The sequence below is a fragment of the Gopherus evgoodei genome, chromosome 3 (genome assembly GCF_007399415.2).
Source record: "Gopherus evgoodei ecotype Sinaloan lineage chromosome 3, rGopEvg1_v1.p, whole genome shotgun sequence".
In the NCBI taxonomy this organism is placed as follows: Eukaryota; Metazoa; Chordata; order Testudines; family Testudinidae; genus Gopherus; species Gopherus evgoodei.
In genome coordinates, this window is record NC_044324.1 from 186221650 (window position 1) to 186234978 (window position 13329).

At 43.0% G+C, this 13329-nt stretch overlaps 1 protein-coding gene across 1 annotated transcript in view; it reads right to left on the minus strand.

Moving 5' to 3' along the window:
• Positions 1-29: 29 nt before the first annotated feature.
• THADA (THADA armadillo repeat containing) overlaps positions 30-13329 on the minus strand; it is a 334882-nt gene continuing 321582 nt past the window's right edge. Inside the window, 2 exon segments of the mRNA XM_030557656.1 lie at positions 30-1882; positions 4341-4507. Of these exon segments, the coding sequence (XP_030413516.1) occupies positions 1538-1882; positions 4341-4507 (512 nt within the window). The 3' untranslated portion in view covers positions 30-1537.

Sequence of the window (13329 nt, forward strand, 5' to 3'; positions counted from 1 at the left end):
TTCCACTTTTAACTCAAATAAAAATGTTTAATTGTGACAATCTAATGCATTTTTCAAAATATTTTTCAGAGCCTAGTTTAGCAGCCCATTCTAGTTATAACAGTATTATGAAAAATTAACAATGATACAACTAATACTTGCTAGAGAAATTCATTTTACACTAATTGAACTGGGCTTCAGGTTTACACTGAAGATTAAGCTATATACGTTAATGTGAAACTCAGGACTGTTTCACTAGTTCTTAGAAAATGTTGTATTATAGCGCCACCTACTGGGATACTAAGAATATAACAAAGTGTCTGAAGTACTGAGGTTCAGAAAACCTTGTATTGAAATGAACTATTAATTACTTTTCAGTAAGATTTCCAATTAACATGTACTAAAAGACATGAAGGGTGAAAGTGAAAATAAAGAATTACTGTTTGATCATAACCCCATCACTCCTGCAATGATAATTAGAAAAAAAATCAGTCTAAAGCAAGTTATATCTTTGTTTTGGTTACTGCATGCATGCTACACAGGTTTTAGCTCTTGATTAAATAATGCACTGAGTCTTTTAATTTTTTTTATTTGAACTTGTTATTATCTTGGAACCAAATTCAAGAATTCAGAAAGAGAAATCTACAAAGCACACATACATAAGAGAACTCCAGATCTCCTAAACCAGACAGTAATGTCAAAATAAAATTATTCTGATCACCATCAGAAGGCTGCTATCAGATTTGCTCTATTTTGTAAAGGCCTGATTCTGCTATCTTTACTCACACCTTACTTACAGAGTAAAGCATACTCTAAGTGAGGAAGTATGACCTCATACTTTTATTTTGAACATGGCGGTCTTCATTCTGGAAAGGGCTTCAAACCCAGCCTCTGGTTTGAAGGCAAAACTATTAGCACTCTGATACCTATTTTCTTTGCAGGAGCAATTAGGCAGCACTTACACATCTATTTGCACCTGCAAAAGAAGAAGTCACCTTTAAAAATCAGGCTCCTTTACTTCCCCCTGGTTAAAAATGGAATGAAGTTAAATGAAGTTAAAAACTCTGATTCAGGAATGGGCAAGCAAAGGAAGCCAATATATTTTTTTTAAGAACACTTTTTTAAAAAATCAATATAAAATAGTATCAACTTAATACTCTGAGTAAGTTAAGAATTGCTACATGCTGACAAAAGGAAAAACAAAGTCAAGAATTATGGCATTGGAGTAGAGGAGGAATAGCTTGTGGGATAAAACACACCAGATTTGCAGGTGGTCTGCACCTGGATGAATGGAAAATATTAAGGTTAGCTGCTTTGCGTCCTACAGTAGCTGCAATAAACTATGCTGGTCTGAATGAAATTAGTAAATATTCTCCTACAGCAAGTCTGACAAAGATTCAATGGACTCATGAAAAATGTGTTTTTAGCATGTACTATTAAAAAAATTTACTACAGTCATTAAACAAATATATCCCGTCCCAAACCTAGAGAGAATTCAACTCTTTGTTCACAATGTAGTAAAATTTATACAACCAGCACAGGACAAACTGCCGGTGTTTCATTTTTCAGGATTTTCTTTGTTCTTGCAAGCATCATCATCAAGTTCAAGCAAGGTTAATATCTTAAGGCAAGTTGATATTCTTTCGTTCTGAATGGCTAATCTTGTGAATTCCACAGTTCTGGAAAATTCTGGAGTTGGAGGTAGCTCTTTAAGATGCTGTGTAACAAGCTTCGCTTGATCAGATGCTCTTCTTGCCAATTGAAGGAATTCTCCTTGATCTGGCAAATTTAAGCGAGTGGCTGGTATGAGCAAGAACAGATGTTTACTAAGCTGTCTGACGTTAGTCAGCGTCTCTGCCCAAAAATTCACTTCCCCTTTATTAAACAGGTTGTCATCTTCCATCTCAATGAAAAGAAAAACAAGAAGGATCAGTGGTTTGATGATAAAGGGGAAATAATCAAATATTAAACAACATTAAGGAGAAATAATGCTGATATAAAATATTACCAAAACAGTTTATTTGCTGTTTTATGTGAGGGTAAGAATTCATATACGTATCTTCAATTTATTCAAAGATTTGGAAAGCAAAAAACAAAGTTTCCCAGGGTGCCAATGACATATCTCCAAAAATCAGGTGCTTATGATGTAACTTTTATTTTTGAAATAGTGGAAGTAAAAAAACAGCCTAAATATTAAAATGTGCGTGTTGAGGAGTGCAGAATTAGCTTGCCTTCCACTGTGTCACTGTCTTGTATTATACAGAGACCTCTGTAATCAGTATGGTAATTGGGTATATCATGGAGCTTTTGGACTAGATTAATTAATAAAGGAAAATTACATCTGTCAACAAAACAGTAGTAGAACATCAAAAAGACATACCTAAACCAAATGCTTAAGAAAAGTTTCATAAGACATTTGAACGGTCATTTTATCATATCAGTTGTCAGCCAGTGTTTCAAAGATGTAGCTGTTGCCACTACTACCAGTTTATAGTATTATATTCATATTTCTTGGCCTTTCAAAGGCAAGTTAGCACCTAACATACAATATTAAGTTCTGTAGGCCCAATCCTGCGAAGTCTTGTTTGTGCAAATAGTCCTACCTACCTACTGAAGTCAATGGTTTCAATGAGTGAGGATGATTCATGTGTGCAAGACTTCGGGCTTGTCTACATCAGAAAGTTGCAGCGCTGGTGAGGGAGTTACAGCGCTGCAACTTTGAAGGTGTACACATCTGCAGGGCATCACCAGCGCTGCAACTCCCTGTTTGCAGCGCTGGCCGTACTCCCGTTTTGTCTCGGGTGTAGAGGATCCAGCGCTGGTGATCCAGCGCTGGTAATCCAATGTAAACACTTACCAGCGCTTTTCTTGACCTCCGTGGAAGGAGGAAGCCTCTGGTAATCAAGCTGGTCTCCTTCCCCAGCTTGCTCTCGCGTTCCCGGAACCCCGAGCAAGCAGGTCTCCTTCCCTGCGGTTTGCAGGGGGGTTCGGGAACGCGAGAGCAAACCGGGAAAGGAGACCAGCTTCGCCGCGGTTTGCTCTCCCGTTCCCCGAGCAAGCAGGTCTCCTTCCCTGCGGTTTACAGGGGGTTCGGGAACGCGAGAGCAAACCGCGGCGAAGCTGGTCTCCTTTCCCGGTTTGCTCTCGCGTTCCCGGAACCCGAACAAGCAGGTCTCCTTCCCTGCGGTTTGCAGAGGGGTTCGGGAACGCGAGAGCAAACCGGGAAAGGAGACCAGCTTCGCCGCGGTTTGCTCTCTCGTTCCCCGAGCAAGCAGGTCTCCTTCCCTGCGGTTTGCAGGGGGTTCGGGAACGCGAGAGCAAACCGCGGCGAAGCTGGTCTCCTTTCCCGGTTTGCTCTCGCGTTCCCCGAACCCCGAGCAAGCAGGTCTCCTTCCCTGCGGTTTGCAGAGGGGTTCGGGAACGCGAGAGCAAACCGGGAAAGGAGACCAGCTTCGTCGCGGTTTGCTCTCCCGTTCCCCGAGCAAGCAGGTCTCCTTCCCTGCGGTTTGCAGGGGGTTCGGGAACGCGAGAGCAAACCGCGGCGAAGCTGGTCTCCTTTCCCGGTTTGCTCTCTCGTTCCCGGAACCCCGAACAAGCAGGTCTCCTTCCCTGCGGTTTGCAGGGGGGTTCGGGAACGCGAGAGCAAACCGCGGCGAAGCTGGTCTCCTTTCCCGGTTTGCTCTCTCGTTCCCCGAACCCCGAGCAAGCTGGTCTCCTTCCCTGCGGTTTGCAGAGGGGTTCCGGGAACGCGAGAGCAAACCGCGGCGAAGCTGGTCTCCTTTCCTGGTTTGAAGCCGCCCAACAGCGCTGCAGTGTGGCCACATCTAACACCACTTGCAGCGCTGGTTGCTGTAAGTGTGGCCACTCTGCAGCGCTGGCCCTATACAACTGTACTAATACAGCTGTAACAACCAGCGCTGCAAAATTGTAGATGTAGACATGGCCTTCAGTATTGAGCCCACAGAATATAACAAAATTTGAAAGCTCTGGAAAAACTAGTACAATAGCATGAAGCAAACCAATAGTAGCAGGAGTAATGGGCTTGGACTTCAGACATGCAGAACATCTAAAACAGGTATTAATGTCAATCAGTTGTATAGCTGATCAGCACCTCTGAAAATCAGGCCCTGCATCTTTGAAATGTTGAGTGACAACTGATATGTTAAAATAACCCAGGAAGTCCATTAAACTTTTTTTAAAAAGGGTATGGTTTAGGGTTGACATCAATGGGACTACTTATATGAGAATTGCAGGATCAGGCCCAATTTATTTATTTATTTTAAACAGACTGTTGTCACTGTGAATATTTTTAAAATTTAAGTCTGTTCCATCTCCAGAAATTAAATAGTTATTAGAATTACCAGTGTTGTAGTCTCCAAATCTTTTTTTTGCTCATCCTCTCCCAGCAGCCACTCCAGTAACACTGGGACACCAGCACTGGTTTGATTCCACTGCTGAAGCAGCTCACACAGTATGCCAAATGCTAAATCCAAGGCCATTGATGCATTTACTACACGAAAGGCAAACTCTATGGAGAGAAAACAGGAACATTAATGTAAATTGAGACCAAACATAATTTTACATTAACAGTGGCAATAAGTGAGCTCTCATATGAGTACCAAGGCTGAATTTATAAAAGCAAATTTAGAATGCTAATTTACAGTCACAAGTAGTTAGAACTATATGCTTAGCCAACTGTGAGGGTTGGGCTCTTTTCTTATTTCAGAATAATACATGAAACACCTATGACAATTACATTTAAAAATTACTGTTGTGCAGATAGTAACATTCAGTATTATGACAGGTTTTGGAGTAGCTGCCGTGTTAGTCTGTATCTGCAAAAAGAACAGGAGTACTTGTGGCACCTTAGAGACTAACACATTTCTTTGAGCATAAACTTTCGTGGGCTACAAATATAGACAAAACAACAAAGGTTAAAATAAACCCAAAAGCCAGAAAAATTCAGGCCGTTTACATAAGAGTTCAAGGCACCTTTGGCCAGAATTGGGTTAAACACAGGTCTTGCTAGCAGGATGCAAATATAGTTTCCCTGGACAGTGCAAAAATGGATCAACCACCATGCTATAAACTGTACCCATAAGCTCTTCTCTACACTGCGTTTCTTCCCTAGATTTCCAGCTGGTGCAAATTATGTTTTAATCACTGTGTTTGCTTGCTCTTGATGACTATGGTAAAAATGCCAGCAACCTTCTAGAGCTCTGTTTACAATAGAGTTCCCATTGTTGCTATCAGCAGTAGAGCTCACTAGTGGTAGCAACAGTGGGAAAATATAGGGGGGAAATCCTAGTACAGGCAAACTCTCTGTCTAGAGCATGATGTAAAATGGATTTTACAAGGTTCATCTATATTCACCAGAGAAAAGCTATTCATGCAAAGGGCTTATTTTTAAAGTAATGCTGTTCTCCAAGACACCTTTTTACTAGGACAAAGGAAGGTGGAATGATGTAATCACAGCTACCCAGAAAGTTAGTCACACTTGGAGGCTGGCACTGACTTCCTCTTTCTGAGGATTCATTTCATCTGATGAAGGAAAAGGATTGTTGAGATTAAAAATGAACAAAAATGCAGACAGAAAAAGACTAAACTGGAAGCAACTCCCTCTGAGCTGCAGCGAGGATCTCTATTGTGTATTTTCCACTTACTTTACAGCTGATTTTCAGATATGCAAATTGAACAACAGATCCACAAAGGAGTTTGACATCTGCACTAGGACTTGGCAAACACAAATGCAAAGGAAGGAAAGACCAATGGTCCATCTAGTCCAATATCATGTCTTCCTACAGTGGCTAGTGCCAAATGCTTCAGAGGAGTAAACAGAACAGGGCAATTTATTAAGTGATCCATTCTCCTGTCATCCAGTCCCAGCTTCCAGCAGTCAGAGGTTTAGGGACACCCAGAGCATCAGGTTGTGTCCCTGATCATTTTGGTCAATAGAATTGATGGACCAATCTACCATGTACTTATCCAATTCTCTGTGAAGGGAGAGTACAGTGATATGGGAAGGGGATGAAAGAGAGAACAGCAACTTCTCTGTCTTAAGAGTTTAGAAGAGGGTAAGCAGGAAGACGAGACATGCTGGCTGCTGCTTCCCACAGCTCCCATTGGCTGGGAACAGTGAACCATGGCCACTGGGAGCTGCGGGCGGCTGTGCCTGTGGACAGTCAATGTAAACAAACTGTCTCACGGCCCGTCAGCAGATTACCCTGATTAGGGTGACCAGATGTGCCAATTTTATAGGGAAAGTCCCGATATTTGGTTTGTTTGTTTTTTTATATGGGTTCCTATTACCTCCCACCCCCATCTCGATTTTTCACACTTGCTATCTGGTCACCCTAACCCCAGGACCAGTGCAACCTATTAGGCGACCTAGGCGGTCGCCTAGGGCGCTAGGATTTGGGGGGCGGCATTTTCTTCAGCAGCGACCACGGCAGCCAGATCTTCGGCCACCCCGGTCGCCGCCGGCATTTAGGCGGAAGAAGCTGGGGCAGGGTGGCATGGGGAGACATGCTGCAGGTGGTCAAGGGGGGTGGGGCGGCACGCAGGGGAACTCCCCGCCCCAGCTCACCCCTGCCCCGCCTCTTCCCTGAGCACTCCATGGCTGCCTCACTTCTCCCACCTCCCAGGCTTGCGGCGCCAATCAGCTTAGGCGCCGGAAGCCTGGGAGGTGGGAGAAGTGAAACATTGACAGCGTGCTCGGGGTGGAGGCGGAGCAGGGGTGAGCTGGGGCGCAGGAGGGTGCCTCAGGGCGGAGGGGGGATGGGAAGCTGCCGCAGGGGGAGCACCTCAGGTTGGAGGGGGGGGAGATGGCGCAGGGGGGCACCTCAGGGCAGGGGCTCGGGGACGGGGGAGGGCGCAAGGTGGAAGTTTCGCCTAGGGTGCAAAACATCCTTGCACTGGCCCTACCTAACCCTGATGGGCCATGTGCGGCCCGTGGGCCACAGGTTGCTCATCACTGCCTTACATATTGCAGACCACAAAATCTTGTCCACTCACTCCTTTAATAGACCTATAACCTCTGGTTGAGTTACTGAAGTCCTGAAATCATGATTTAAACTGAAGATTTCAAGTTGCAGAGATTCCATCATCTACTCTAGTTTAAACTTGCAAGTGAGCTGTTCCCCATGATGCAGAGGAAAGTGAAACTCCTCCAGGGTCTCTGCCAATCTGACCCAGGAGAAAATTCCTTCCCAACCCCAAATACAGAGGTCAGTTAGACCTTAAGCATTTTGTCAAGACCCAACTGTTAGAAAGAACCTGGGAAAGAATTCTCTATAGTAACTCAGAGCCCTCCCCATCTAGTGCTCCATCACTGGCCGCTAGGGATATTTGCTACTAGCAGTCGCATATCAGCTGTATACTGTTGTAGGCAGTCTCATCATACCATCCTCTCCATAAACTTATCAATTTTGTCTAATTTCAACCTAAACTTGCTAATGGCCAATTTATATCAATTTGTTCCTGTGGCAACATTGGCATTTAACTTAAATAACTCTTCTCCCCTCCTGGTATTTACCCCTCTGATGTATTTATAGAGAGTAATCATGTCTCCCCCTAGCCTGTGTTTGGTTAGGCTAAACAAGCCAAGCTCACTGAGTATCTTCTCATAAGGCAGCTTTTCCATTCCTCTGGTCATCCTAACAGCCCTTCTCTGCACCTGTTCCAGTTTGAATTCATCTTTCTTAAACATGGGAGACCAGAATGGCACACAGTATTCCAGACGAGATTTCACCAGTGCCTCATATAATGGTACTAACACATTTCTCTATCTTTACTGGATAAACCTCATCTGATGCACCCTAGGATTGTGTTAGCCTTTTTCATTGCTGGCTTATAATCATCCAGTGATCAACTAGTATACTCAGGCCTTTCTCCGTCTTTGTCGCTTCCAACTGAAAAATCTACAGCTTGTAACAAAAATTCTTGTTGTTAGTTCATAAGCATGTGACCTTGCACTTTGCACTATTCAGTTTCATCCCATTTCTATTACTCCGGTTTTCAAGGTTGTCCAGATCTCCTTGTATGATATTCCGGTCCTCCTCTGTATTGGCAATACCTCCCAACTTTGTGTCATCTGCAAATTTTAATTAGCACACTACCATTTTTTGTGCCAAAGTCAGTAATAAAAATCTTGAATAAGATTGGTTCCAAGACCAATCCTTGAGGAACTCCACTAGTAACCTCCCTCCAGCCTGACAATATGATCTGTTGTAATCTCCACTTTAGCCAGTTCCTTCTTACCTTTCAGTTCTCATATTAATCTCCATCTTCTCCAATTTAACTAATAATTTCCCATGTGGAACTGGTGCCACTCCTGCAGGTCTGTGCAGCTCATTGGCGATCACTGCCTTCAGCCTGAGGAACACTGCCTGGAGTCTGGGGACCTATGCTGGGTACTCTGGCAGGCAATCTGACCCACATCTGGGGGCTAGTGGTGCTGTTTGGGCAAGTGCTGACAGGGCGCCCCCTGCGGTGAGGAACAGTGCCACACTGATGGGGAACATTGAAAGGGTCCCAAGGCTGGTTTACCCCTTGAATGGGGCACTTCAGTGGCTGGCATGGGTGGCACTGGCAGGGACAGAATGTCTTTAGTGTCCTGAAAGGCCTCAGGCGTGGATAGCACCGCCAGGTGTCAAGTGCCTCTGCTGCTCCCCAGGGTGGTGGGCAGATCTTTTAGTGGGCCCAACCACTCAGTGGGAGTCAGAGCCTGGCCACCATCTGGAGGGGAAGACCTGCCCCTCACAGGTCTTTGCTCTTCTCCAGTCCTCTCCTTCCCTTTATGGGACACAGGAGATCGCCCCCTCTTGGCCTTTCTTTGCTTTTTAGTCGGTACCAGGGATGCGGATTGGTGCCGGTCTGAGGCCAGTGCCGGTGGTGCACTCCGCACTGAGGCTGCGGTGTTAGGAGCAGCGTTCTATCTGGTCGGCTCTGAGGCCGGCGCCAGGGACAACTCCATAAGGAGCGCTCGGAGACAGGGCCATCCCTAGGCATTTTGGTGCCCTACGCAACCACCCCACAGTTACAGCCCGCTCTGATCTGCTCCCCTGGCTCCCAGCCTTGGGAGGCAGAGGGGAACTGCCCCCCAGCACTCACTGGCGTAGCGGAGCAGGCTGGGGCCAAGTCGCTCTACTTACTGTGCAGTAAGTGCAGGCCCCACCCCTGCAGCAAACCTCAGGGGATTGGGGACGGAGCAGGGCGGGGACTTTGGGGAAGGGGTGGAGTGGGGGTGGGGGCGGGAAGAGGTGGACCAGGAGCAGGGGCCATGGGGAAGAGGCGGAGCAGGGCTGGAGCTGCATGCCGCTGCGCAGGGCACCAGGAAATGTAGTGCCCCAAATTTCCTGGTGCCCAACATAGCTGCTTACTGTGCATATGGGTAGGGACGGCCCTGCTCAGAGACAAATGTCCCACTCCTTTTTGGTCTGCAGTCTGAATCTCTTTCAAATGCGCATTTGACACTCACATGGGTTTCCCCTAAGCACTTCAGACAGCTTCTATGGGGACTGCTGATTGGCATGGATTTCTTGCAACAGTCACAAGGTTTGAAGCGTGGGGACTGGAGCATGCCCCATCCCTATGCTAAGTCCTGTTTGGGACTAACAAACTAACACTAAATCTACACTAAGGGAACTACAAAACGAATGAATTTCTAACAACTATATGCAGAAAGTTCACAACTAGGCACAGTTGAGAAGAGTAAGCTTGCTGATGCAAGGAGACGTTCCAGCACCGTCACTGGGGGTCAGAAGGAACTGAGGGTGGGGGGAGTCAGTGGCGCCCCTTATACGAGTGCATACGCATACCACTCCAGACAGCGCCAGAGCCAGTCCCCTACAGATACTTCTGGCCCTACTGTATGTGGCAAGCACACACACCTATACGGGAATGGATATGAGCAAGCACTTGAAGAACCAAGGTTGTCCCCTACAGCCAGTTCTTCTGTGAGGTCTTCACTACTCACCAATACCAAATCTAAAATGGCATCATCTCGATGACTATTTGGTGAAGAAATCTGTCAGCTATCACATCGAGGAAAATATGGGTCCTACTATTTTTAGTAGCACTTGTCCTCCAATCTCTATCTGGGAAGTTAAAGTCTCCCATAATCACACAATTCCTGGTAGTATTTATTTAATTAAAAACAGTAAAGAAGTCTCTATTCATATCCAAACCAGATCCTGGGGGTCAGTAGCATAGCCCAATCACTGATGTTGATCATTTCTTTTTGGGACTGACTATATGTCCAGCTGCATACATTGAATCAATCCACCCTTTCTTTACTCACTACCCCAAGATAGCATATGTTCTATTACTCTAATTAACTGAACGATTAACATTAATAATTACAGACACTGATGTACAGGAACTAGATTATTGAAGTATTTTTGCTGTTATTTTATCCATCACTCATCTGTATAATTTCTCATATTGAGATCACAGGTATACATAGCAACTTGAAAATCCGGCATGGAGTAGATCAATGACTAAATATGTGTAAAATGCTTTGAAGATGAATAGTACTACATAAGTGCAAAGTAAAAGGACAATAATTGATGTTATATGCATGCATAAAGAGGAAGGATACAACTTTCTTTATAGGTAACTTTAAAAGAATTTACAAAGTTTTCACTGAAGTATTTAATGTTTATAGGCAATAGACAAACATCACTGATTTCAATTAGCCTTATATTATATATTACTTGATCTTGTGTTCATAATTCAGAGTAATGTGAATGTAAAGTCCTAACGAAAGTGATTCAATGACCCAGTATTATAAGCCTCTCACATTGTAAACAATGTTGTTCAGAACCAGTTGTCTGTATCATTTAGATATTGTATACTTATCTAGTCATTCAACTTACTACTACTAACGAAAAATAGAATAGCAGGAACTGAATCTGAAGAGTCAGACTGCAAGAGGCTACTAATGAAGATAACAAACAATGTAAGCATTCCATAAAGGGCAGGATCTATAGGCTCATTCACTACAGAAGTGTTGAAATGATCACTTATCAGTTCTCAAAACTCTAGGACATGTATAAGTTACAACATGCAAAAATGTCAGTCATAAACAAGATTATTATCTCGTTAAATAAAGCCACTTCAGTGGTTGAAATACACAGAATGCTCCGTGCTTTAAACTAGTAGTTACAAGATAAAGCATAAGAATTAATAATACTGCTTAAAATGAAAAATAGAAGACAAAAATAAGGTATTAAATGTTTTTCTATGTTCAGGAAGTAAATTTTCATAAAGAGGGGGGAGGGGGATAAGTACTATAGTGGTTTGAGTTTTCTTTGTTAATCCACCCGAGGAAGAAACAGACCTCCCACATACACATTCATATACCACAAGTCCTTTGATCACGCCAGATGTGAACATTTCTCTTGGTAGCCTATTATGTATCCTCAAAATATACTCTTTTTAAACATTTGTATTATACTAAGAATTGAGGGGAAAAAAATCCAAACATTGAGTACAGTGGAATGAAGTATACATACCAAGAATGATAAAATACAAACAAAATAGAAAAGGCAGGGGACAGACTATGAGAACAAAGATTAAAAACTAGAGTTATGTGTCTATAAACTATTTCCTAACTGGTTTTACACGAGTAATTGTCAAACAATAATTTAGCTTTAGTTTGCAGAATAGTGCAAGTTATAGAAGAAAATTTGTCATTCAATGCAAATATAAATAGAACAAATTGGTTCAATATTTAGAGCTCAGTATAAAAATCCTGTTGGGGCTCACAAACAACAACATTGTGCTATCCAAGAGCAACAACAGGTTTTAGGAGAATGAAATTAAAGGAGGATTTTTAGGTAGATGGGATACAGTAAATCAAGCTGAAATTTAGCAAATTTTACTTTTTGTAAGAAGTGCCATGGGATCTAGATAGGTAGGTAATTACATGGTTATTATGCCATCCTAGTAACTCAGTGTCTCACAAATACCCTGTAAAGTAGGGTAATATTATCATCCTCATTTTACTGAAGCGACGATTGAATTAGTGAAGTTCACAGTGAAACTATGGCAAATCTGGGGACTGAATCCAGATATACTGAGTCTCATTTCAGTACCTTAAACACAACATGATACATGCCTCTCTTTTTAATGTATGACAGGTCAGGTTTTCAGTTTAACATCTCATCCCATAAATGGCAGCTTCAGCAGCACAGTGTCCCTAGTACCATGCTGGTGCATTGATTCACTATTCACACAAAGGAAATCACCAACTACAGACTGACTAGTAACACTTTTTGCAGCACCTCAAGTTTTCTTTGTACCTCTTCTCTATGTACTGAACAGGGCTAACCCTATTCTCATCATATAACCTGAAATCACAACTCAGTGTCGTATTGCTGCAGGTAGACATTTATCTAATATTTTGTGTGTGTACACATCACAAAATATGCAACGTCTTTAAGGGAAAGAAATTCCATTGACCTAGTGGGCTAGGGAAGAGAGTCCGGAAAGCTGGAGCACAGTTCTACAGCCATGCAATGTATACAGAGAACCTGCTTATATGAAGCTCTTTGACGGCTTTTCCAGATGAGGATATATGAAGAGAGATGGCAAATATGCACATTGATAAAATAGAGAAGAAAAATACCCACATTATAGAAAAAGCAGCAGGTAAAAACCCAAGAAGGTCCATAGCCCTGAGCTATTCTTCAGAGTCACTGCTTCAGCCTGACAGTCCTTTTGAAATTCTTTCTTGAGCCATAAGACACACAAAAATATATTTATCACAGAACTGTTTAAAACTCACTCTTCGAACATGAAAGAAAGAAAATCTTCTAGCTCTCACAGCAGCAGATAGATGTCCTAAGTATTAAAAATGTCTACCCTCTACATACCAGACTTGCTTTGAAAAGGTGTTTGTTAGGAAATAATTGCAGACAGCAGAAATTCTAGAGGGGATGAACTTAGGACATTTACCACTTGCCTTTATCACCTTTCACAAAGAAAACTGCACCTCAGTAGTCAGCAGAAAACCAATACTTCCCGAGTGCCGTTTGGCTGCTAAAAGTATTTATTAAAGAGAAACATGGAGAATCTCACAGGTTCTGAAAACAAGTAACACCTATTTTTTTATTCATCTATTTGTTCTAAATTTAGAAGAGAATAAGGATACAGGTTAATATGGTCTGCTTACTGAAATAAAGAAATAGCGGCAATATGAATATGGAGATTAACACAGTTTAAAAGACAAATACAATTAAAATTAAACATATACCTAAGAATTTGGTTATTGTGCTGTTCCATTTAAAGCTGCTCCTTTTTGCTTACTCCCAAATTCTGTGAGTGGGAAACCCTTCTTGCCAAACA